At 46.5% G+C, this 27,619-nt stretch overlaps 1 protein-coding gene across 1 annotated transcript in view; it reads left to right on the forward strand.

Annotated features, from left to right (window-relative positions):
- The window catches only part of LOC108802066 (protein Wnt-10a-like), a 50,587-nt gene extending 23,409 nt beyond the window's left edge, over positions 1 to 27,178 (forward strand). Inside the window, exons 3-4 of the mRNA XM_018573957.1 lie at positions 9,009 to 9,382; positions 26,696 to 27,178. Coding sequence (XP_018429459.1) covers positions 9,009 to 9,325 — 317 coding nt within the window. The 3' untranslated portion in view covers positions 9,326 to 9,382; positions 26,696 to 27,178. The remainder of the gene's footprint in view (positions 1 to 9,008; positions 9,383 to 26,695) is intronic.
- The last annotated feature ends 441 nt before the right edge of the window (positions 27,179 to 27,619 follow it).

Consider the following 27,619-nt stretch of genomic DNA (forward strand, 5'->3'; position numbering starts at 1 on the left):
TTACCCCTTTGCCCCCCCCCCCCCCTTCCCAGGTTAACCTTGACCCCCTGCTAATAACCAGCCCCGTGCTGTCATAAGGCAGGCTGTAAACTGCTGCCGGGCAGGTTTCAGGTCAGGAGGGATGGGGCAATCTTCTTTACAAGTTCCAATAATGCTGTAAATGGTCAGATCTTCGGTTGATAACGATGAAAGGTCTGATAATTGCACGTCTTGGAAGCCAACGCCGAGCACCTGGCTACACTTGTTCCCTCCAGCTCATAGCGGGCGGCTGCAATGTCTTCCATCCAACTTGAGTATGAGCAGGCCATGTATGTCTGTAGGAACGCATGGACGTCTAATTGCAACGTTTACAGATGACTTTGCTCACTTCAAAGCATTCTTTATCCAGTTATCTTACTCTCTCTGATCCACGGAGATCACACAACATATAGAGTAAAAGGAAGAGTTTGGGTGTGCGGCCACGGTGGACTAAAATCCAGATTCGTTTGTGGTAGGAGTCAAGCTTTGGTTCCGATAGGTTGGGATCTTGTGAGCGTCCTGGGGGTGCCGGGCAGGTTGACGGTTCCTCAGACTCAAAGAGCCCCTCCAATTAAGTAGTATTAAACTTTATTTTCAATAATGAATCCAGATCAAGCAAATATACATCGCCCAGCTTCCCGGCCAATCAGCAGGAAGCCAGCCAAACAGCATGGAGCCGGCTTCCCGAGCAATCAAGAAGCCGGGCAGCAAGTAATGACACGCCGCCGGGCTTCCTGATTGCCCGGGTAGCCGGCTCCCTACTAGTGGAAGTACCGGTATCAGTACTCGGTATCGGCGAGTACTGAAAGATAAATATCGGGTACTCATGCTCGATACCAAAAAACTGCATCCCTAATAACAACGTTAGGATTCATAGGGCTCAGATTGTGAGAGTGGTTCAGGGAGCATGAGACATCATTGTCACACATGGATTGGCCACCACAAAGTCCAGACCTGAACCCCATTGAGAATCTTTGGGATGTGCTGGAGAAGACTTTACGCAGAGGTCCGACTCTCCCATCATCACTATAAGATCTTGGTGAAAGATTAATGCAACTCTGGATGGAAATAAACATTGTGACATTGTATAAGCTTTTTGAAACGATACCACGGTGAATCTGTGCCTTAAAGGAGAACTATGGGGTCAGGGCTTTTCCCCATAGTTCTCCTTAGGGTAAAGGGAGGACACAAACTAGCGTGCCCCCGTCACCCTAAGCTCAGTATACCGCTAGCTACAGCTCGCGGTATACTGAGACGCCTGAGCGGATCCCGACATCGATGTCGAGATCCGCCCAGCTGCGTGACTGACAGCTGGCTCTGCCTATTTAGAGGCAGAGCCAGCTGTACCCCTCCCCCGTCCGTTCCACCAGTCAGCGCTGGTGGATCGGAGCGGGGAGGGGGGATCCATCCCCTCCCCTGTCACGGCAGAGAGCCTTGACAGGATCGAGAGGTGAGCGAACACCGGTATGTGTTCGCTCACCTCCCGATCTACTGAGCCGGCCTGTGACAGTCTCATTGTCACAGGTCGGCTAGAACTATGAGTTGAGTGAAAAGCACTCACCTCATAGTTCTCCTTTAATCAAAGCTGACGGTCGTCCAATGAAATATTAGAGTGTGTGACTTTTTTTTTGGCCCTGCAGTGGATAATCTGAACCAAAATCAGATGTCACGTGCGACAATTTGCGTTCCTCAACATCTGCGATCTTAGTTCATCTGGTCTATTCTTATCTATGTGTTCCCAATGTTACTCGCAAGTCACAAGTCACAAGTAGCTCAGTGTACAATCTCGGCATCTGCTGGGTGACGGGATGAATGAACTCCCGTGGGACTGCACGGGTGTTACGTCATCCCAACGTGGTCGATCAAGATGGCTGAAGATCCCGAACTTGGAAGAAGACCAGGCAAGATGTCGGCATCGTTGAGGGAGCTCATGGACCTCGCATCATTGGAACAGGGAAACCAGGGAAAGCAAAATATAAGCGGATTACACTTCAGCTTTAATCCATCTCTGGAATGCACAGACAGAATAAAAAGCATTGTCAGATCTGCTAACCATTCCTCATTCTTCCACTTCCAAAAGTGCGTTTTTGTATGTGTATTCTTTGGAGACATTTTTCATTACTTCCTCCAGAAGTGAGGGAAATGTACCCAGCGGGGACACCAATAAAAAAAAACCCCAGGTTACAACCCTTCTACGTTGTATCCATAACGAAATACAAAGTTTTGTTTGGAGTTGGGCTACAACGATGCTCTGCCGTGTCACCCATGAGCCCTGCTTTTTGCAGCATGTGTACATTTCTGCTCATTTTACTGCCCTCATCCTCCCTCTCTCCCTGACCTCCGACCCTACAATTTAGGTTCTCCTCTGACCTTCTCCGCTGGAATCTGATTGGTCTCTGCTGATAAGACGGGAGTCTCTCTTAAGGTCCCCACACACCTTGCGATAATCGTACGATAATCGAGGGAAATCCCGCGATCGTACAATTATGGTAAGGTGTGTGGAAGCCGTGCGACCTCTACTACTGTAAGGTCGTACGACTTTTAACTTACGGACATGTTCGAAAACCCGCCGAGCATCGTACGATGTTCGGCGGGTTTGTGGCATGTTCGTACGATAAAAGCCGTACGGGCCGGTGTGCGCAAGCCCGTTCGGCATTGCGGTCATCGGAAGCCCGCCCCTCAGGGGGCGTGGCTTGCGATCATCGCAAGTACGATCTGCCTATGCAAGATGGGCAGATCGTACGTTTTGTTAAGTACCTTACAACCATCGCAAGACAAAAGTCTTGCGATGGTTGTAAGGTGTGTGCCCAGGCTTATACAGATGAGATCCAGGACTCTTCCTGCCTCCTCACCGCCAAGCCCCTTGAAGGAATCTCTTCCCATTATGAAGAAGATTATGCAAGATTGTTCAGTTAAATGTTCCGTGAATCGGAGGCCCGTGCTCGAGAGGTGTCAGATCTCGGGCGTGACCGCACTTTTTGACACGCTTTGTGCAAATTGCACACTTCCCTGCCAGGTCTATTCTGGGGCTCTGGGAAACATTTTTTTTTTTTTGCAGTAGAGGGAACGCAGCGCTGGTTTTCGGGCACCTTAACCATTTTTTTTTTACACATGACAGCCGCAAATGCGTTCACTCTGAGGCAGGGACTACGATTCTTGGGGCACCATTGCAAAATTTTGGCGGACCCCCTAACACTTTCTGTAGCTGCTACATAGCAAATACTGTACATATGGCTTTCTGACTGAACAGATGCGAAGCTTGGTCTGGCTGGAGGGTTGGGGGCGGCAGAAGCCCGCGGTGTTGTGCCCCCATGGGGGTGGCGTCCCAGGGGTGCATCAGAAAATCACTAGGGTGTGGGACCCCACAAGTGATTCACTGTGCACTAGGACACGACACCATATTGCTATTTTCTGCACTTCGCCTCCAAGACAGGCCTTATGGCTAGTCTGGGGCAATATTTTTTGCACTCTGGCCCCTAAGGCCTGTCAGAGTGGTGCACTGGCACTTTAGTATTATTTAAGCACTACATGCACGATTGGCACTTTTTAATTTTAAATTTGACCTACAGATTGCGGAGGGTGTAGGTTCCTTCGGGGCCTTTTCCTGATGTGGGGAGGAGATTCTGTGCCCTTATATAGGGTTCTCTGTCTCCTCCCACCCAGGAGGGGGTCTTTCTTCGGGAGAGCCCCCTGCCTAGTACTGTGAGGGACCTGTTTCGGTAGGTCCCCAAAGGATCGGGGTCCACCGGCCTTCGGGTTGGTGGACCAACAGTCTCAACCCCTTTCAGGAGCCTTGCGCCCCGAGGGGTCGGGAATCGAGGTCCCTTCTTCATTGAAGGACCAAACACCCTTGTGCACGTTTTTGTGTGCTGTGATTTCACGGTTCACTTTTTTTGTTCACAGGGGGAAGTTTTTTTCGATGCACGTTCCCCGGGCTTCAAAAAAAAAAAAAAAAACCATATCTCAATAGCCACAAAGGATGCAAGAATGCCTTTGCAAACAATTTATATTTAGATATTTAGACAACCAAAATGTAAATATATATAAATACTGTATAATAAATAAATAGCATATTGATAGGGGGAGGGATTATGCCTGTGGTTGTCAGAGGCTTGTAATGCCTCATGGGACTTGTAGTTCCACCACAGCTGGAGGGCCGAGGATGCCTACCCCTGACCTAAATACCACACTAAACCTTTGACACAGACATTTTTATTACTGTATTATTACTTTAAAAAGCCAATATAATGTACATGAAAGGTAGCAGGGGCGTAACTAGAAAAAAATCACAGGGCCCCATAGCAAAATTTTCTATGGGGCCCTGTGATTTCTAGTTACGCCCCTTGCAGAGCCCACCTGATATGCCAAACAGCCCACCTGAGAGTGACCCTGCAGAGCCCACCATAGACTCTCTATGTTGGGCTCTGCAGGGTCTCAGGTGGGCTGGTCATGCCCCTGCACACCTCTTACCTGTCAGCCCGCGGTCGCCGGCGGGCCCCACCTCCTCCTCCGCTATCGACGCTGGGCTCGCCTGCCGACGCCGGGCCCCGGCCTCCTCCTCGCCCATATGCACGCATGTACATATGTATAAACGCAGGAGAACCCGATCTGGAAAGCATAATTTATACTTTTCAGATCATTTCTCCTGTATTTAGATACACCAAACACAGGGGGCTTGTGATTGATACTTTCGTTGCTTTACACCAAGGGGAGCACCATCCAGCTGTGGTGAAACTACAAATCTCATTATGCCTTGATCTCTGCAAGTCATGCCTGTGGCTGTCTGAGTTATGCAATGCTTAATAGGATTTGTAGTTCCACCACAGCTGGTGGAGAACCAAAGCTTGGCTATCCCCGCTTTACACCTGTACATGTTCTTATTGGGAAGCATTAACAAAGAGCGGCCTATTCTTCTAAACCAGGGATAGGCAACCTTAGCACTCCAGCTGCAGTGAAACTACAAATCACATAATGCCTCTGCCTCTGGGAGCCATGCCTGTGGCTGTCAGAGTCTTGCAATGCTCATGGGACTTGTAGTTTCCAAACAGCTGGAGTGCCAAGGTTGCCTAACCGTGTTCCAAACTGAGAAAATGGAGCAGATCCCACTGCTAATGAGCAAAGGAGGGATCTGCTCCATTTTCTATGCTGTGGCCCTCTTCACTGATTCCCCCTGAGGTTCAGACTGGCAGACAGCTCACATCCCGTACGCCAGGTCCAACCTTGCAAGGATCTTCAGTAGTTCTCTATATGGATCCTTTTTGGTAATTAGGCATGAAACCTGTGCCGGTCTCTTGCTGTGAATTAGAAACTGGTGGGGGTGGCACAGATAGACTCCAAGCAGTGTATTGTTGCGTGCGCCACGTGCCCCGTTGCAGTGGTGCAGGAAGCAATGCTAATTCTATTAGACAACCAAACTTCGCCCTCAGTTCCGCTTTAAGCCGGGCCTGGCAGAGGTTCGGAGGATGCATTGGCCCGGCTTACAAAGCCGATGGAGGTCTGAGGAAGGGAGGCGCGGAGGTGTGAAACAGGACGCCGTTTAGCTTTAACAGTCCACTAACACTTCGGAGAGACACGTATTTGTGTTTCTTTGCTAATGGCTCGGAGTGCCTCCGGGGATGTCCGTTCCCCTCGTATCCCACCGCTATCCCGGTACAAAAAGTGCTCGTGGGGTCTTCAAGCCTAACGAGAAGCGACAAGGCCTTCTCAATATTTCATCCCTTTTTCCCACATCTTCGCCATCAGCCCAGCCGTGCGTGTGGATCGCCGATGAATTATTTGTGGCGCGGATATTTATATACACAGAAGAAAGTAATTCCTTCGCTTTACATGGATTGCGACACGCCTGGGATCTCGGCCTGGGTCTTCTTAGGACCTGAGGACATGCTGCTTGCCTATTGTGTAATGGCTAAAGAAGCACTCCGCTAAGGGAAGAGTAACACTCTGTCTGTGAATTTGCATACTTTTATGGTGCGCACATGCAAAGATTTGAATTCTTGTACCTGTGTGTGCTCACTCTTCCTCGTTGGTTAAAGAAGAGCAGGTCTCTCACAATGCCATAGGAGAGTCCCTTGGTTTGTACTGTCATTTACCATGATGCAGTGTAGGAGGTGGCCATAGACACACAGGGTTATTCCAACATCTGGATCAGGTGAGCCGAAGTTCTGGCAGTGAGTGAATAGCCGAATGCCGCCGAGCGGCTCATCACTGTCCAAGCACATGCTCAGTGGGCGGGGAGCGATCAGAGGGATGGCTCACCACTGTCCAATCACATGCTCAGTGGGCATGGAGCGATTAGAGGGATGACTCACCACTGTCCAAGCACATGCTCAGTGGGCAGGGAGCAATCCGAGGGATGACTCACCACTGTCCAAGCACATGCTCAGTGGGCAGGGAGCGATCCGAGGGATGGCTCACCACTGTCCAATCACATGCTCAGTGGGCAGGGAGCGATCCGAGGGATGGCTCACCACTGTCCAATCACATGCTCAGTGGGCGGGGAGTGATGCGAGGGATGGGTCACCACTGTCCAATCACATGCTCAGTGGGCAGGGACCGATCCGAGGAATGGAGGAATGGCTCACCACTGTCCAATCACATGCTCAGTGGGCAGGGACCGATCCGAGGGATGGCTCATCCCTGTCCACGCACATGCTCAGTGGGCAGGGACCGATCCGAGGGATGGCTCACCACTGTCCAATCACATACCCAGTGGGCGGGGAGCGATCCGAGGGATGGCTCACCACTGTCCAATCACATGCCCAGTGGGCGGGGAGCGATCCGAGGGATGGCTCATCCCTGTCCACGCACATGCTCAGTGGGCAGTGAGCGATCCGAGAGATGGCTCACCACTGTCCAATCACATGCCCAGTGGGCGGGGAGCGATCCGAGAGATGGCTCATCCCTGTCCACGCACATGCTCAGTGGGCAGTGAGCGATCCGAGAGATGGCTCACCACTGTCCAATCACATGCCCAGTGGGCGGGGATCGATCAGAGGGATGGCTCATCACTGTCCAATCACATGCTTGGTGGGCAGGGAGGTGACCAGACTCTATTGCTAAACTGCAGTAGATAAAAGTGTGGTCACCAGTCTGGCTCTGCTCTCTAATAGGACTGTGTCTATATCAGGATTGGCTGGACTGGAATACACATCCTCAGCTCCTATATACAGTATTGTGTTCTACATATATCTGTTTCGGGTTTTTTCCTGGAGTTCAGCTTTAAACTCATCAAACATACTTTTTTTTTTTCCGGCACACAGAAGGTGCACAGAGGGACTGAAACAAGTTGGGATACGTGGCTGGTGTTCAGCCGAGGCAGGTATACTATGAGCTGAGGTGGAGTCTGGGGAGTGGGGGTGGGGAAGGTGATGGATAGGGGAGACATGTTTGGGCCGGCAGCCGCTGGAATCGTGAGGAAGGAGAAACGGCGAAGGTCTTGGCTCTCCCTCCAATCACTTTGCACAGGAAGGTTGGTAAACAGACTCGATAAAGAGGATTAATGTAAAGAATGTATTCTAAAGAGCTGCCAGAGTCTGAAAAAACAACAAATTCTGCTCTGCCTGCCATCAAACGGTGAAAGGAGAAGAGCCCCAACCAGGAGCAGCCCGAAAAGAAACATTCTGCCCCCATCCGCCACAAACAGATACCGCCCGAAAATGACAGTCACCAGAATATGTTGTAACTTGAAGAAATAAAAGATAAAATCTTCTGACTACGAGGCGGCTATAGGGCACAGGTGCTGGCCAAGAAAACATGCACAGCGACTTCGCTCAGTGGCCAGAAAAACAGAAACCCACCGATGGCCCTAATGAGTGGTCGTGGTTATTGAATCGGCAAAAAACAAAAATAATCCGCAATTCAGGAATAAATCTGTTCTCCTATCACGTCTGATTACAGCTGTTACATGTTGTGGCCATGTTATTACCTTCAAGTTACATACAAGTACACAGGGGGGTGTGGCCCGCACCTGGGTGACACCATTAGAGGGGTGACACCAAAAGGACTGACTCCTTTTGGCGTCACCCCCGCTCTGAAAAGTCGGGCACTTCGTCAAAGACCGAGAGCCCAACAGTTGCTCGAGAGAGAGAGGAGGGGACCCGGCGGCATACCTTATCCCGCCGGGTGACACCCCCTCCTCTCTCTGCCGGCATCCATCACCAAGATGGCCGCCAGGAGGTAACAGTGGTACCACGCATGACGTCATCAGACGCGTGCGCGATGACGTCATGCACGTACGAGATGACGTCACTGTTAAAGTGACCTTGCAGATATCAGTGTGACATTCACCTCTCAGTTGAGAGAAGAACATACTGAGGTTCATCACAAAAACATTATTGTCACACCGTAGATTATGGCGGTCCAGTTGAAACAAAGTATGCCTCCCACTGATTTACAGTGATCTTATAGAAGGGTGGGATGCAATTATTCCGGATGTCTGGCTTAGGTAGGGTTGCCACCTTTTCTTCAAGCGAAACCCGAACACTCTAGAGCAGGGGTAGCAAACCTCCAGCCCTGCAGCTGCAGTGAAACTACAAATCCCATGATGCATCTATCTTCGAGAGTCATGTCTGTGGCTGTGAGAATCTTGCAATGCCTCATGGGATTTGTAGTTCCACCACAGCTGGAGGGCCGGAGGTTTGCTACACCTGCTCTAGAGACATACTGACATTTTTTTGGGAGAATGAGTCGCAGCTTATTCATATGTACATATCACAATTGAGACTATTTTCAGTGGGGGGAGGGGGGCAGTAGCCCCTATCTTAATTTTGGTTGCCCCTGTCTGCCTGACCTCTTGTGTCCGGGTTTCTGCTGCCATGAAACCCGAACACAGCTTTCAAAACCCGGACTGTCCGGGTGAATCCTGGACAGGTGGCAACCCTAGGCTTAGGTGATAAGGTAATTGGTATGTTATATATACAGAATATATTTGAATATAGACTGCTCTATGTTTGCCATTCTTTTCAGCCTGATCCATTTCTTGTTCTCTGCAGGATTCAGGGAGAGCGCCTACGCCTACGCCATTGCCGCAGCTGGAGTGGTCCACGCAGTGTCCAACGCTTGTGCCATGGGCAAGCTGAAGTCATGCAGTTGTGATGAGAAGAGGAGAGGGGATGAAGATGCATTCAGGGCTAAGCTGCACAGGCTGCAGATGGAAGCTATGAATCGTGGCAAGGGGATGGTTCACGGTGTAATGGAGAATATGCCAGCTGAGGCCCCGGGGCCACAGGACTCCTGGGAATGGGGAGGCTGCAGCCCCGATGTGGAATACGGGGAGAAGTTTTCCAAAGAGTTATTAGATTCCCGGTAACTTTACAGGGACATACATGCCCGCATGAGGCTTCATAATAACAGAGTGGGAAGGCAGGTGAGTGCACACAACTTTTTCTTATGTCTGATGCACAGTTGCCATTGGCCAAATTTGCACAAGTCCTCCTAGAGCAGTGGTTCTCAACCTGTGTAATCTCATGACCGACATTTTGTCCTCAGACATTAAGTCGTGAGCCAAGTCGCACTGCAATGGAACGCACGGCATTGCGGTACAGGGTATTCGTGGTGCAGGCGATTGGACTATGGGCGGGAGTTGCGTTTGGGACATCATTCATATTCATGGCAACACAACGCACCTTCCACACCAGAACGCGCAGTAGGTGCGATTTGCGTGGGAATGTGCAATTAACGCACCGTACTCGTGTGAACGGACCCTCAAGAACACACACACACCAAAAAATCCCCCCCAGTCTCCCCACCTTACAAGAACTGGAGTGGATCCTGAGCCGGGGGTCCAGTGTGGGCTGCGGTGCTGTGACGGAGCTCCATCCATATTTGCATTGCATGTACAGCTCCCTCGTGCACCCTGTAGAGGTGTCGGGAGCCAGAATGTGACATGAGTCCAGTCCAGGCACTTCTACGGGGCCCATGTGGGAGCTCTATGCAATGTACATAGGATTGGAGCTCCCTTATGTGCATACTTCCAGCCCACCCCAAGTTGGCACACAGGGCCGGGCAGCATATTGTGAATGGCTACTCAGCGTGAGAACTGACAGTGCTGCGCTGGGTGGAGGCTGAGGAGTCTCTCACCTAGAAAAGTGGAAGGCATACGGCGACCCACTGAACATGGGGTCACGACCCACTTTTGGGTCACGACCCACCAGTTGAGAAGCAAGGTCCTAGAGGTATCCAAAAAGGCTACACATACCTTGGCCATAGGGTTGCCACCTGTCCAGGATTCACCCGGACAGTCCGGGTTTTGAATGCTGTGTCCGGGTTTCATGGCAGCAGAAACACGGACACAAGATGTCAGGCAGACAGGGGCAACCAAAATTAAGATAGGGGCTACTGGCCCCCCCACTAAAAACAGTCTCAACTGTGATATTTACATATGAATGGGTGGTGCTAGTTACATATGAATAAGATGCGGCTCATTCTCCCCCCAAAAAATGTCCGCTCATCGCTAGAGTGTTCGGGTTTCGCTTGAAGAAAAGGTGGCAACCCTACTTGGCCAAGAGAGTAAGAGTGGTCAGCCAACATCTGACATCTTCTTCAATCTCCTGGGAACTCTGTTGGTGAGATCTTTTTGCTGAGTTCCTGGATCTGCACACCTACTGTGCCCATTATGAAGTGTTCCCACCATCGCTGCTGGATCACACAGAGGTGCACAGGAACGACTCTTGGGAGTACAGGAACAAAGTCCGGAATTATGGCAGGAAGATCTCACTGTTGGTGTATGCAAGAGAAATAAAAAGTCAGGCGCTGACTCAACCCACTAGACTCCACCTATGTTTGTGTTGGGTGACCTGACCTTTTAATGCCAATGGCAGAGATATGGGGTGATGTTGCAGGACTAGAGGCAAGGCTCGATTTCCCAAAAGGCCACCGCGGCAGGGAGCAGAGGGGCGGCACACCGCAGGGCGGGTCGTTTTTTTTCTACATTTAGCCCTGCTTTGGGCAAGCAGGGCTAAATGTAGAGCGGGGAAGCCAGCGCTTGTTTAGAACAAGTGATCCCGTCGATAATACTGGTCCGCCCCACCTCTGGCTGCCTCTGTCCCCACTCGCTGTGGGGGACCCAGGACGTCACATTCGTTCAGGAAGAAGAGCGGGGAGCAGAGCCTAGAACGTCCGTTCTCCGCTCTGCTCCGCGTGAACACTGAGACCGAGGGGCTGCACTGGCAGCGTTCCCATCTCTGCTGTCACAGGAGAGCCAGGACAGTGCTGTGCTCAAACTCCTGTATTGGAAGTGATGGGTTAAATAAAGAGAAGCTGTCACCTGCAAATGCTATCACACTTGTTAGCTTCTGTGTGATAGCAATAGAGTTAAGTGGAAAAAAAATTCAAATAAAATAAATTGATAAAATATTAAATCCAGAGTCAGACTGCACGTTACCTCGTGTCTACACATGTTATGTACGTCTACCTGGGTTGTCAGGCTGACATAGTGCTATGTGTGTAGGAATGTGCAATTATAAGAAGGTCAATAGCTTTTCAGTCTGTCAAATCAGTTGACTGTAATTGTTGAGTAAAGATAATGTGCGCTGTTTTTGTGTACAGGGATACAGAGACGGCACATCTGTTACCTGTTAATTGCTGCCAAAATGATTGATCGCGGACATTTTTGATTGGAAGTGTATTCTATATCTGTATAAAGTGCAATAGAATTCTGCTATGTCCTGTGGCCATGTTGGAAGTGTAGAGTTATATATATAAAATGTAAAAGAAATGTAGGATCATGTCCAATGGTCGGCCATGCTGGGGGTTGTAGTTTTCTAAGTATAGAGTGTAATAGAATTGTATTATGATGGTGTCCAATGGTCGGTCATGATAGGTGTTGTAGTGTTCTATGTATAGAGTGGAATAGAATTGTATTATGGTCATGTACAGTGGTGGACATGTTGGGGGTTGTAGTGTTCTCTGTATGGAGTGTAATAGAATTGTATTATGATCATGTCCAATGGTCGGCCATGCTGGGGATTGTAGTTTTCCAAGTATAGAGTGTAATAGAATTGTATTATGATCATGTCCAGTGGTCAGTCATGATGGGTGTTGTAGTGTTCTATGTATAGAGTGGAATAGAATTGTATTATGGTCATGTACAGTGGTGGACATGTTGGGGGTTGTAGTGTTCTCTGTATAGAGTGTAATAGAATTGTATTATGATGGTGTCCAATGGTCGGTCATGTTGGGGGTTGTAGTGTTCTATGTATGGAGTGTAATAGAATTGTATTATGATCATGTCCAATGGTCAGTCATGTTGGGGGTTGTAGTGTTCTATGTATAGATGTAATAGAATTGTATTATGATCATGTCCAGTGGTCAGTCATGTTGAAGGTTGTAGTGTTCTATGTATAGAGTGTAATAGAATTGTATTATGGTCATGTACAGTGGTCGGTCATGTTGGGGGTTGTAGTGTTCTATGTATAGATGTAATAGAATTGTATTATGATCATGTCCAGTGGTCAGTCATGTTGAAGGTTGTAGTGTTCTATGTATAGAGTGTAATAGAATTGTATTATGGTCATGTACAGTGGTCGGTCATGTTGGGGGTTGTAGTGTTATCTGTATGGAGTGTAATAGAATTGTATTATGATCATGTCCAATGGTCGGCCATGCTGGGGATTGTAGTTTTCCAAGTATAGAGTGTAATAGAATTGTATTATGATCATGTCCAATGGTCGGCCATGCTGGGGATTGTAGTTTTCCAAGTATAGAGTGTAATAGAATTGTATTATGATCATGTCCAATGGTCGGCCATGCTGGGGATTGTAGTTTTCCAAGTATAGAGTGTAATAGAATTGTATTATGATCATGTCCAATGGTCGGCCATGCTGGGGATTGTAGTTTTCCAAGTATAGAGTGTAATAGAATTGTATTATGATCATGTCCAATGGTCGGCCATGCTGGGGATTGTAGTTTTCCAAGTATAGAGTGTAATAGAATTGTATTATGATCATGTCCAATGGTCGGCCATGCTGGGGATTGTAGTTTTCCAAGTATAGAGTGTAATAGAATTGTATTATGATCATGTCCAATGGTCGGCCATGCTGGGGATTGTAGTTTTCCAAGTATAGAGTGTAATAGAATTGTATTATGATCATGTCCAATGGTCGGCCATGCTGGGGATTGTAGTTTTCCAAGTATAGAGTGTAATAGAATTGTATTATGATCATGTCCAATGGTCGGCCATGCTGGGGATTGTAGTTTTCCAAGTATAGAGTGTAATAGAATTGTATTATGATCATGTCCAATGGTCGGCCATGCTGGGGATTGTAGTTTTCCAAGTATAGAGTGTAATAGAATTGTATTATGATCATGTCCAATGGTCGGCCATGCTGGGGATTGTAGTTTTCCAAGTATAGAGTGTAATAGAATTGTATTATGATCATGTCCAATGGTCGGCCATGCTGGGGATTGTAGTTTTCCAAGTATAGAGTGTAATAGAATTGTATTATGATCATGTCCAATGGTCGGCCATGCTGGGGATTGTAGTTTTCCAAGTATAGAGTGTAATAGAATTGTATTATGATCATGTCCAATGGTCGGCCATGCTGGGGATTGTAGTTTTCCAAGTATAGAGTGTAATAGAATTGTATTATGATCATGTCCAATGGTCGGCCATGCTGGGGATTGTAGTTTTCCAAGTATAGAGTGTAATAGAATTGTATTATGATCATGTCCAATGGTCGGCCATGCTGGGGATTGTAGTTTTCCAAGTATAGAGTGTAATAGAATTGTATTATGATCATGTCCAATGGTCGGCCATGCTGGGGATTGTAGTTTTCCAAGTATAGAGTGTAATAGAATTGTATTATGATCATGTCCAATGGTCGGCCATGCTGGGGATTGTAGTTTTCCAAGTATAGAGTGTAATAGAATTGTATTATGATCATGTCCAATGGTCGGCCATGCTGGGGATTGTAGTTTTCCAAGTATAGAGTGTAATAGAATTGTATTATGATCATGTCCAATGGTCGGCCATGCTGGGGATTGTAGTTTTCCAAGTATAGAGTGTAATAGAATTGTATTATGATCATGTCCAATGGTCGGCCATGCTGGGGATTGTAGTTTTCCAAGTATAGAGTGTAATAGAATTGTATTATGATCATGTCCAATGGTCGGCCATGCTGGGGATTGTAGTTTTCCAAGTATAGAGTGTAATAGAATTGTATTATGATCATGTCCAATGGTCGGCCATGCTGGGGATTGTAGTTTTCCAAGTATAGAGTGTAATAGAATTGTATTATGATCATGTCCAATGGTCGGCCATGCTGGGGATTGTAGTTTTCCAAGTATAGAGTGTAATAGAATTGTATTATGATCATGTCCAATGGTCGGCCATGCTGGGGATTGTAGTTTTCCAAGTATAGAGTGTAATAGAATTGTATTATGATCATGTCCAATGGTCGGCCATGCTGGGGATTGTAGTTTTCCAAGTATAGAGTGTAATAGAATTGTATTATGATCATGTCCAATGGTCGGCCATGCTGGGGATTGTAGTTTTCCAAGTATAGAGTGTAATAGAATTGTATTATGATCATGTCCAATGGTCGGCCATGCTGGGGATTGTAGTTTTCCAAGTATAGAGTGTAATAGAATTGTATTATGATCATGTCCAATGGTCGGCCATGCTGGGGATTGTAGTTTTCCAAGTATAGAGTGTAATAGAATTGTATTATGATCATGTCCAATGGTCGGCCATGCTGGGGATTGTAGTTTTCCAAGTATAGAGTGTAATAGAATTGTATTATGATCATGTCCAATGGTCGGCCATGCTGGGGATTGTAGTTTTCCAAGTATAGAGTGTAATAGAATTGTATTATGATCATGTCCAATGGTCGGCCATGCTGGGGATTGTAGTTTTCCAAGTATAGAGTGTAATAGAATTGTATTATGATCATGTCCAATGGTCGGCCATGCTGGGGATTGTAGTTTTCCAAGTATAGAGTGTAATAGAATTGTATTATGATCATGTCCAATGGTCGGCCATGCTGGGGATTGTAGTTTTCCAAGTATAGAGTGTAATAGAATTGTATTATGATCATGTCCAATGGTCGGCCATGCTGGGGATTGTAGTTTTCCAAGTATAGAGTGTAATAGAATTGTATTATGATCATGTCCAATGGTCGGCCATGCTGGGGATTGTAGTTTTCCAAGTATAGAGTGTAATAGAATTGTATTATGATCATGTCCAATGGTCGGCCATGCTGGGGATTGTAGTTTTCCAAGTATAGAGTGTAATAGAATTGTATTATGATCATGTCCAATGGTCGGCCATGCTGGGGATTGTAGTTTTCCAAGTATAGAGTGTAATAGAATTGTATTATGATGGTGTCCAATGGTTGGTCATGTTGGGGGTTGTAGTGTTCTATGTATAGAGTGTTATAGAATTGTATTATGATGGTGTGCAGTGGTCTGTCATATTTGGAGGTGTAGTGTTATCAGTAGATAAATAGAATATAATATATTATAGTAGAGTCCTTTCCATTGGGTAGTGTTGAGTAGCTGCACATCTCCGGGATATAATTGTATTTTGTAGTAAACACAGGGACAGCGTCATGCATGGCTGAGCCTCCACCTGCGCGTGTGTGTGTGTGTGTGTGTGTGTGCACCTCCAGCCTGTTTTGTCTGTCTGTGGATAAATGATGTTGGTGTTTTATCTGATCCTGACCCTTCTAAGACTCAGCTGGATTATTCTCTTCTGCCTCTCATCTCCCCATCGGTCCTGCAATGGATTTGGGTGGGGAAGTATTTCTGCGAAGCCTCTGATCTCCTCAGAAGTATGGCAACTTCTTTGTTGCTCTCTCGTGCCGTGTTTGATGTTAATGAAGATTATCTGTAATTATCTAAACCACCTGTACAAGCTACCGTTGTAAATCATGGATCAGAACTCACCTGCAGGGGCTGACACTCATTGGGGGCCTCTATGGATGAAGCAAAAGGATAATCTGTTCTAGAAAGTTTTCCCAGTAACATGATTATTCTTTTTTTTTTTAAATTCTTTTGAATCGTTTTATGGAAAATGTGTGCAATAGAAAAGTCATAAAGCACCGGATTCTTAATGTTTACAAGCCATGAAACTTCCCAAGTACAGAACACATGGCGCTATCTAATCAGTTGGTTTGCGGGTCCTTTTCTTCTTGTCAGATGGATTTGTAAGTTCCCAATAAACACACGGACTGCATTCCATTAACAGCAACCAAAATCAAAACATACCAAATAAATAACCTAATGGCTGTTGGTTACGGGAAGAGTTCTTTGGTGTCCACCAGCCAAAAAAAGACTTTACTAAAAATCCACCCATACCCTCATCCACACTCTACCGGCTTGAGGGCAGCTCCAAAATTTACTGACTCTGACTTCCTAAGGGACCGACCGCAATGGGGGAGCACCATACCACCATATGGGCCCCCTGCTTTGTAGCCAACTCACCTTATCACAGACCCCCAAACCCGCCAAGCTGCCATGATAAGCACACGCAGATTCCAGTTTGATGTCAGACATTGAACAAGGCAGGTGGGACCTTCTTCACTCATTGACCTTCAGAAAGAACTCCCAGCAGCCCCTCAGGATCTTACTCTTTGACTCTCAAACTACAATCAGGTCAGATTTGCTGTATTTCTGCACTACATCTAAGTCTTTCTTGGGGACTGTTCCTCTCCAATGTAAGCACCATAGGGTGCTTACATTGGAGTGCCGGTGTCCCTGTTTCCTGCTGTTATATGACGGTTGCCGTCCGTCGATCACCGTAGCACCCATTTGATTTTCCCATGGAGACAAGCGGTCAAGAGTGCGATGGGTTCATGGATCTAGCCTTTTCCTCACCCTAGTCACCCTAGTCATGTAGCCCCATTTATTTTCCTCCGGCTCTGTCTACAATTGAGCAGACACTACATCCCACAAACCTTGGCATAATGTATTGGGTATTAATTGGCTATATCTATTGGAAGTCTCAGGGCGGTCACATGATGCTGCGGGGTTCTCTTCCTTTTTGCCTCTTCTCCAGGCTGGGCAGTACATACTGATGCAGGGAGCAGCGCTGGCATTATGGCATCAAGCACAGCTGGGCTAAGGTGAAGGCAGAAGAGGCAAACAGCTTGGGTGCTTTGGTAGAAGGCGGCACAAAAAGCACAGGACTTGCAAGTTGTGAACTGCTGAAGTAGTTCACAGTTCATGGGGAGGGACGCAATGTGGCCTTTTCACCTTGTGTGCCTAAGGACCTTCTCCTGGCACTGACTGATGTCAGTACTGCTTTCTGGGCCAGTACAGCATGAATAAAGGGTGCTGTGGTAACACCCCCTTCTGCATGGAAGGGCCATGATGCTCTCAGTATAGAAGGGTCATGATGCCCTGAATTCACAGCAGAGCCCTTAGTCTTCCAAGCTGAAACTGGACATCTATAACCCCTGGAAGACTGAGGACATCTGGTGGAGAAGAATAGGTACTGCAGGGCACAACTTCGGATTGAAGGTAAGTACTGTATTGCTGCCAGAGCTTCCCTTCTTATTTTGTAGCACCTCGAGGGCATTTTAAAAAAGTTTTTCAAAATTCAGACCGCAATTTGGCTTTTGGTGTTATATTGCTCTAAGATTTATATCCTACCATTCACTTGGTATTTTTTTTTCCTTTGTATAAAAGTACAGTATATAACAGTATAAAAGAAAAGTGATGATAAAAAACCTCTGCCAACCTAACCTGGACATGTCAAAGTGGTAAATTCTGGGCAGCATGGCACCCTTGATTTGCAGTCTTCAGCTGGTTAAAGGAAGAAATGCGAGCAAATAAAAAACGTACCCTCGCAGTGGTAACTTATTTGTTTGCCCGGGAGTTCTTTTTATAAGGGTTTAAATTGAATGAACACTCAGATGTTTCCCAGTTAATAAAAGCTTCTGTTCCCTATGTCATTTTGCAGCTTCATAATATGTATCCCGGACCCTTTCTCTGGAATAAAGTGTTATGCAATTATTACTCTAATGTTGATTACCAAAGTGCTATAATTTTTTGTGTGAAATTAAATAGGTGTGGCCCTCAGTAGACATAATGGATCTGAGCTGCCATATGGCTAAATTGAAGTCCCTTAACCTTGTGTTAAAGTGCAGCTGAAGCCAAAACTTTACTTTTTAGTTTTGTAAAGAGTAGAGAGGGAATAGAACCGCTGTCAGGTGTTTATTGCTCTCTGTGTCCCCGTAAAGGAGATTCACCCTCTCTATTTGTCCTGGTGACCGTTATCACTGAAAGTGAAAGAAAATCCCAAATTTTGGGTTGTCACCAGAACGGGAATAAAAGGAAAATCCTCCAATGTTCCGGTGACCACCAGGGATTTCCACCCCTTTAGAAAGATTTTTTTTTCTCACTTCCCATTGTGGCTATTGGACATGAAGTGAAGGGAAATCTCCCCAATGGGATACAGATGGCAAAAAAAGCTGCTAGGGGTTATAACCCTCCCTTATTCTAACAAAAATGAAAAAAAAGTTTTGGCTTCAGTTCTTCTTTGAAGCTTTGTGAATTGAGCCTTTTGTATATTACTTTACACATATAACAAGATCCTTTACAAGTGTATCAGCTGTTTGGCATTTGCCATTGAAGAAAAAAAAAAATAGAAACACATGCACGTTACCTCTGCGTTACATTAACTCTACACGGACACATATGTAGCAACTGACAAACGACTTCCTGGTATGCCGCAACATGACAATGGTCCATCTTGACGACCAGAAAAACATTTGGAAAACATTAGACAATGGCCTTTGATCTGCTAAACAGTGTCAATCACATGACAAGTGCGCCCATTATTTTGTAAACAAAATGGAGGACAATGTTGTGCCATTGTTTGGAGGGCGTAGCTGCAGGAAGAGGGTGTTTGTGTGTTCGGAGATGCAGAGGAGCTGCGAAGGCGCACTTTTATTATTGTGTAGAAGGATACGTCTCCCGGCTGTTTATCTGTTGTGCCTTATAGTGCCCTGGCAATGCTTGGACAATGCCGAGACATCCCGGCCTTTGTTTGGTCAGATGGGAAACATCCAATAATAAAAGTATCACCATATTCTAGAGAATGTTTCAGAGGATTCCCATAATAAATGAATCCTGGCCATAGAAAACCATCTCCTCTAGCCATCCCTACAACTCTTCTCTGCAATGGGAAAGGGGGGGCACCATTACGTGACAAATACTTTGCCATAGGACATGCTCCTTCAATATCTCTGACTTAAAGAGACCCTGTCACCAACTAATTGCACAGAATAATTATATGTTTAAATGATACTTTCAGCGCTTTTCCTTTCCATAACAATTATTCACTTGCAATGAGCCTTTGAACTTAAATGTGACTACTACAGGAGAGTCAAGTCCTAGCACAAACACATTGGGTATGTCACCATCACACCGGAATGAAGTGTTCAAAAAATGTCTTTACTGATGCCTGCACATCATGTCACAAAGAAGGCAACATTTTGGGGGCACCCAGGGTCCCTTCATCAGGCTCATTATGACACCAAGAGGCAGTTCCAAGAGGCAGACTGGTAAGGAATGCGGTGAGACATCCATTGGACACAATTCTTAGCACAGTCCCCTTCGTCTTATCATGTCTTGTCAACGCGCTAATCATTTCCCGACTTGACTACTGCAACCTTCCTCTCATCGGCCTGAAACGTGCTTAGATTGCCCCCCTTCAATCCATCAGGAACGCTTCAACCAGACTCATCTACCATACCACCCACTACTCTCACATGTCACCCCTCTGTCAGTTTCTGCACTGACTTCCTGTTTCTTTTAGGACGCACTTCAAACTTCTCAGCCTTACCTACAAAACATTTCATCCCTTATTAGAAGATATACTCCAAATCGGCCCCTTCATTCCACTAATGACCTGAGACTATCATGCCCACTCACCCGCACACCCAACTCTCGTCAACAGGACCTCACCAGGGCTTCCCCCACCTGTCATGCCACATCAGGCTCTCACCATCCCTACAGGGATTTAACAAATCCCTCAAAACGCAAGCGTATCAGCTCTCCCCTTGATTTCTCGCCCTATACAACCTTCTCTTCTGCTCCTGTTTCACAGTACTCCCAAATCCCCTCCTATATTAGTTGGCATGCATCTCCCCTTCCCCACTTGTGTCTTTGGTCCCCTTCCTTTTAGACTGTAAGCTGGTTTGAGCCGGGTCCTCCTCACCTACTGTTTCTGTATGTCATTGATGCTTGCCAGTGTTTCTAACCTGCCTTGCTAAACGATTGTACAGCGCTGTGGAATATGTTGGCCCTATATAAATAAATAATTGTAATTGTCATAGCCCTTTCCTCTTCTGGCAGTGTCTAATTACTCTCTGTATTGTCGCAGCTCCTCCATCCCTCCTCTAACCTCCCCTCTGAATTTTATGTAAGCCGGGGAAAGAGCAATGGGCAAAAATATAGAGTGACACTTAAAGGAGAACTATGGGGTTAAGGCGTTCCCCATAGTTCTCCTTAGGGTAACGGGAGGACACAAACTAGTGTCCTCCCGCCACCCTAGGCTCAGTATACCGGGAGCTGTAGCTCGCACGAGCCTCGCAGTATACTGAGACGCCGCAGTATACCGCAAGCTGCTGCTCGCGGTATACTGAGATGCCGCAGCTGAAGCGGGGAGGGGGGAATCCAGCCCCTCCCCTGTCACGGCAGAGAGCCGTGACAGGATCGAGAGGTGAGCAAACGCCGGTATGTGTTCGCTCACCTCCCGATCTACTGAGCCGACCTGTGACAGTCTCATTGTCACAGGTCGGCTAGAACTATGAGGTGAGTGAAAAGCACCCCCCCTCATAGTTCTCCTTTATGTTAGTGTGCTGGGGCTGCTGGCATCACATCCAAGATGGTGGCTCCAAGCAGCACTCGCATGACTTTTGGAAGTCTACAGAGGTAAATAACATGCATAAAATATTTAAATGCATATATAATATAAGTCAAATGAAAATAGATCTAACATGGCAGTCTCTAGCAACTTGGCAGTCCTCTGCCAGGGCAGTGATTCTGGTAACACGTAATTCTCTTTGGTTACTTGACAATAGCTCTAACATGGCAACCTCTAGTAACCTGGAAGCCCTTGTTTAACATGGCATTCTCTCTGGCTTTAAAGATAGGACCACCCTCCCCTGACCAATTGCAGATGTAATGGTCTACAGTAAAACTCTTTTCTATCTACAGAGCAGTGGATAGTCCATACATTACACAAGAAATCACACCACTTTCTTAAACCCACTCAATGGACCACGTCTACCAGTTGTCAGTACGGCACACGGTACATACCCTTATAATGTTTTTCCATACAGATGTTCCATTTTTTCCTTAAGGTGAACCTGTACTTTGCCCATACTATGCAAATTGCCAGGCTCACTACACAAGTGAGGGACCATGAGAACAGTATACTTACCTTCTCCATGCTTCATCACTTCCCTGATCTGCTGTCAGGTCTGTCTGACAAAGTCAAAACTTGGCAGGTCATTTACTTTTTGGGCACTGAATTCTGCATCTGCACTGAGGGGTGGCAGATGCTCCTTGTACCTCAGAGCTATTCTCTGGTGGCCAATTGGGGCATCAGTGAGGTGGGAGAGAACTAGGTGAGTAGTGGCTACTTATGGCTCCTTCCGTAAAGTGAACATATTAATTTGCATAGAATTGGTAAAGTACAGGTCCATGTTATGAAAGAGGGTATCCCTATAAGCAGCTACCATTGTGTAACCTAAAGCATTAAAGTGAGGGTTGACACAGGACCTAAATCACAGGTTTTAGATCCTTGGGTTGTGGTATTGGGGCTAGACATGTAAGCTGCTGAAAAATTTGGTTTGTTTCGGATATTTTGTTATTTCGGAATTCGGATCCGAAATTCAATTCTTCGGATGAAATACGGATTTTTGTTCGTTTTGGATAATTTAACGAATATTTGTTACGACTACCACAGAAAACCATATACAGATATTAATACTAAAGCTGAGGCTCCCAGACCCAAATGGCATTCGGGATTTGAATTTCTGAATTGCATTCGGGAGCTCCCTAATGCCATTCAGGTCTGGGACCCATATACATATAATACTAAAGCTGAGGCTCCCAGACCCAAATGGCATTCAAGATCCGAATTTCCGAATTACATTCGGGAGCTCCAGAATGCCATTCGGGTCTGGGAGCCTCAGGTTTAGTAATATATGTATAGGGCTCCCAGACCCGAATGGCATTCGGGAGCTCCCGTATGTAATTCGGAAATTCGGATCTTGAATGCCATTTGGGTCTATGAGCCTCAGCTTTAGTATTATATGTATATAGTGCACACAAATTTTCGTTACGGCAACATGAGAGCCATATACTACATGGCTCCCATGTTGCCATAACGGAAATTCGTGTTCAGACCCATTCCGATGCATTAAACTAAAAACACATCTGATTGGCCAGAAAAGTCACATGCTCGATTCAGTTTCATTTTTGAATGAAATTCAGAAACGGAAATTCGGATTCGGACACATTTGGATGTGTCCGAATGTCAGAATTTCAGAAAATTCGTTGAATTTTGATTCAGAACAAAATGAATCGCACATGTCCAAAACACACTGATTTTCCAGCATTCGAGTATTTGAAAAGAGACGAATGCAAAAATGTATAGGTCGGATGAAAAGTAGTGATGCACCGAAACATGTCGGCCTAAAATGGCGCTTTTGTTCTAATGCCGAAAGTGCCATTTTCTGGCCGATACAGCAGTCCATCCATTCTTTCAGAAACTGTTGCAGGCGGCCGAGCGCTGAAGGAGGAGAGCGCTGTGAGTGGCTGGTGTCTCTCCTCCCCGCACCGCTCAGCCTCCTGTGACAGAGAGTCAGGAAGGAGAGCGGGTACAAGCAGTCGGTGATCCGTGATCGCTGAGTGTTTGTAGATATTTGAGGACATAGGGGTCAATTCACAAAGCTCAGCGTTATGAGAGTAGAAGTTAATTTATCTATCCTTATTTTACCACTCTTTATTTTACTGGCTGAAACATGCAATTCACAAAAGCCGGAATCGTTAATGCACACGCAATCGGTTTCGTTTTGGTTTATAAATTTTCATTTTGGTGCACCTCTAATGAAAAGCTTCAAGAAATATGGCACATTGGATAGTTAAAGTGACATTAAACCCTCAGATTTTTTTAACATAAAACAATAAAGGCACACATTACAGTATTGGTTTATGTAAAAAAATCTGAGGGTTTAATGTCACTGTAAAGTGTATGTGAATCCAAAAACAAGCTTACCAGTCCTTAGATGTGGTGGCTGCATTCGTTTTCCCCTTTATATAAAAAAAACCCTGTAAATGCATACGCACTTATAATAAATGCTGCAACACATTTTTTTTTTTTTTTTTTGAAATAGAAGGCCGAAGTTCTACTTTAAATAGTAAAATGACATAAAGAGATCCATCAGGCCAAAGAGAAAGATAGGAGGCAAGAGGGGCAGAGGGGTTGGCTTCCACAAAGGTAACCGTTGGGAGCTATGTTGGAGTTCTTAGGAGATACAAGAGGCCGGCATGTTATACAATTCTCCAGCAAGCAGAACTTTCATTTGTGGTTGACGTTGGCTTTTGCGAGGAAGCAACCTGAAATCCCCCTGCCTTCATCTCAGATATTGCATGCTATAAAAATGTCCTTCAAAACAAATGTTTTTTTTTCCTGTCATGATGAAGACTGTTAAAAGCTCCTCTTCACAATGTAAAAAACATCTCTCCAGCTATCTGACTCCATGCATAACTCCACTCTGACCTTTCACCCTTCTCCTCCTTGACCTACCTGCGACCTCGAGCTTCACCTGCGGGGCACGTAAGTCTTGTTAGAAAACAACTTGTCAGAGGAGCTTTGGCTTTCATACCAATTAGCTCCAGGCTTGTTTCCATAAATCTTTAAGCCTCCCCTTTATTTGCCAGGACTCATATTGACAGTTGTTGCAAAAAAAAATTCTGTTAACCCTTTCGCTCCCTGGGGAGACAGCTCAATAAAAATAAGCTGGATGGATGTGTCAACAAATCCGAGACACTTTCAAGTTCACTTTGACTTCTCGGGGGAGAGAAATCCTAGTTAATCTCCGGCATCAATAACGTATTATTGGTAACGAGACTGTAGACCTGGAGACTGTGTTGATCTAACGCTCGGCCCGACTCTCGTATCTTCCTCACAGCCGTCAATTTTTGGGATGCATGCTCGGGAACATTGGGCTCATTTTTGATAACAAGCAGGCGTATGGCCTACCAAGACCTGAGGCCCACCGAGAGTCTTAAAAAAAATTCAGCCTGGATCATCGGGCTGTAAAAGTAGATTGTGAGAAAGAAGCTCATATCTCGGTCAACCGATGTCCTACAAGGCTTTTGGTTGGATTGTGGAAGTCCCACTAGGGTTGCCACCTTTTCTTCAAGCGAAACCCGAACACTCTAGCGAAGTGCAGACATTTTTTTGGGAGAATGAGCCGTGGCTTATTCATATGTAAAAAGCGCCGCCCATTCATATGTAAATATCACAGTTAAGACTATTTTCCTTGAGGGGCAGTAGCCCCTATCTTCATTTTTGTTGCCCCTGTCTGCATGACATCATGTGTCCGGGTTCCTCTGCCATTAAACCCGGACACAGCATTCACAACCCGGAGTGTCCGGGTGAATCCTGGACAGGTGACAACCCTATGGGGTCTATTCACGAAGCTGCCGAGGGCAGCCGAGTGAATGACCGATCAGAAGTGAAGCTTCGTGAATAGACCCCTATGTCTCACTGCCATCTAAGATCTGTATGTTGCCAAAGAGGAGGCAGGAAGTTGATTTCCTGTCCAGCAATCTCACATTAGGGATAAGTGGAGTCACCAATTTTAGGATCAACAACATTTTAACTCTTAATAGTTTACATGGGTTCTATTAGAACTCATTGCTTACCTTCCGTCCACTTCCCTCCAGCCACACGACTGGCCTCCAAAGCTGCTCTTCCTTACCCGTCATGCAATTGCCCCTTCATTGACAGCTTCACAAAATGCAGAACCAGCAGGACTTTTAAAGTGCCCCCCCAAAGACCCTCTGCAAATGTTAGATGTTTGCTAAAGCTGACACGTGCATACTGAAACACGTGTTCCCTTTAGGGTTGCCACCTGTACGGTTTTCACCCGGACAGTACGGGTTTCGGATCCTGTGTACGGGTGGGAGGCGGGCTCCCACCCGTACACAGGATTCAATCCCTTGCCCCATGTGACAGTGTTCAGACTTGATGATTGGCTGCGGCTGTAGGACTGCATTGTAGGAGGACAGGTTCATGCGCTCCTCAAAGTAGCATGCTTTTACGCAGAGCCATAGCATGGATTAGAGAAGCAGGCAGGAAGGGATAAGGTGAGCTGATGCAATGGAGGGCTCCTGCTATGCGCCCGTAAGGGGGAGTGTTTGTTTCGTAGTTCCAAAATACACTAAAACCTTCATTGCTAGAAGAATGTATGTTGTCTCTCTGCGGGGGTGCTTATACTTTGAGTAATATTTTTAATGTTTTTAATATAATGGGGAAGGTTGAGCACCGCTGTCATGTTTTTTTGTGTCCTCTCTGTGGAGATTGAACCTCTCTTTTTGTGTTAATGACCATTATTATAGGACAGAAATCCAAAATGGTAGTTTCCCTAAAGGTGCCCATACACCATACGTAGTGTGAATGAAGACGTTCTACTGTACGGTCGCACGTCTTTTGTCTAAGGAGCACACTAGGGAGACGGTGCTCGGGAGACAAATGCCGAACGGGCCGGTGTGCGCACGCGCACATTGCCTGTTCAGCATTGCGGTCATCGGAAGCCTGCCCCTCAGGGGGGCGGGCTTGCGATGATCGCAAGTACGATCTGCCTGTACAAGATGGGCAGATGGTACGTTTTTTTAATTACTTTACAACCATCGCAAGACTAAGGTCTTGCGATGGTTGTAAAGTGTATGGCCACCTTAAGGATGAGCTCGGGTTTGGCCTGAACAACATGGCCATATAAGGTCAATGATGTCACCAATATCCTACCCCTTTTATTACATGCAGCTGTGGGGCAGGAACTGCCCTGGCTGCAGCTGATTGGCTCAGCTATGCCAGCTTCTGGTTTAGGATGAGCTTGGGTCGATCTCAACCCAAGCAAAACCCTAGTTGTCACCAGAATGGGAGTGGAAAACTACCAATGGAGATAGATGTTCCACTGACAGGTGACTCAGAGGAGATTGTACCTCACTTTAGAGAGTTTTCCTCCCACTTCCTCTTGTGTCTCTGGGACAGGAAGTGAAGGGAAATCTCCTGAAGGGGACACAGACTGTGTTGCTGTAACTCACACTACAATGCACTTCGTAGTCCACTCAGAGAACGCGCCGGTATGAAGGGGCCCTACGGGAGGAGGCGGGGGGTGTGTGTGGGAAGTGTTCGCCGGTTCTGAATTCTGCATCTGGAGCACTTCCTTCCATCAGACCAATCACGACGCGGCCTCCGATCCATTATTCTCAGAGGAGATTGTACCTCACTTTAGAGAGTTTTCCTCCCACTTCCTCTTGTGTCTCTGGGACAGGAAGTGAAGGGAAATCTCCTGAAGGGGACTGGTATGGCAACAAAAAACACCTGACATAGGTTCTAACCATTCTATACTTTATCCAAAGAGAAAAAGTGTTGGAATGAAATATATTTTAAGGTCGCTGCTCCTCTAACTATTTTGTTTTTTACCTTTTTCAGGTTGTGATGGACAACATGAAACGGAAATGCAAATGCCACGGCACATCAGGAAGCTGCCAGCTCAAGACCTGTTGGCAGGTCACCCCTGAGTTTCGAACGATTGGCTCTGTGCTGAAGGACAGGTTCACGGTGGCCACCCTCATAAGGCCCCACAACAGAAACAATGGACAGCTGGGCCAGCTGGAGCAGACTCAGGTCCCGTATAGGAGACGGGCCAGCTTTAATGACTTGGTGTATTTTGAGAAGTCCCCCGACTTCTGCGAGCAGGAGCTGCATTTGGACTCAGCGGGGACTCAGGGGAGGATTTGCAACAAAACCAGCCCGGGAATGGACAACTGCGAGAGCCTGTGCTGCGGCCGCGGGCACAACATCCTGCGGCAGACACGCAGCGAACGCTGCAACTGCAAATTCCACTGGTGCTGCTATGTGGTGTGCGAGGAGTGCCGCATCACGGAGTGGGTGAGCGTCTGCAAATAAAGAAAGAACGCCACAAGGACTGTCTGACTTCCAAAATTATATGTATAAAAAAACCCAAGGAGGAAAACTTCAAATATTACCATCCATGGAGCAGAGATGCTCAAAAACTTGCAGCCCTCAACTCATCCAGTCTCCCATTTCCCACAGAAGTTAGCAGTTGACTGCCTGTGCTTACTTCACATACCAGTTGCTACTCAGATTTGGATCGCGCAATCATAATGAAAGATAATCTGTCACATTGTTCATAAAAGCAAAGTGAGAGGTTCTCTGGTTAGGGCACCCCCTACACCAGTGGTTCTCAACCTTTCTAGGGCCGGGACCCCTTGGTAACATTTGCCAAGTTGTGGTGACCCCCAACGGTAAAATTTAGGGATGCACCAATATTAGTATTTGTGGGGGCTCTCAGGAGGCTATGCGGGCTCTCAGGTAGCTAGTGGGACTCTATGG

The sequence above is a fragment of the Nanorana parkeri genome, unplaced genomic scaffold, assembly GCF_000935625.1.
Source record: "Nanorana parkeri isolate BGI_ZX_2015 unplaced genomic scaffold, ASM93562v1 scaffold2641, whole genome shotgun sequence".
Lineage (NCBI taxonomy): Eukaryota > Metazoa > Chordata > Amphibia > Anura > Dicroglossidae > Nanorana > Nanorana parkeri.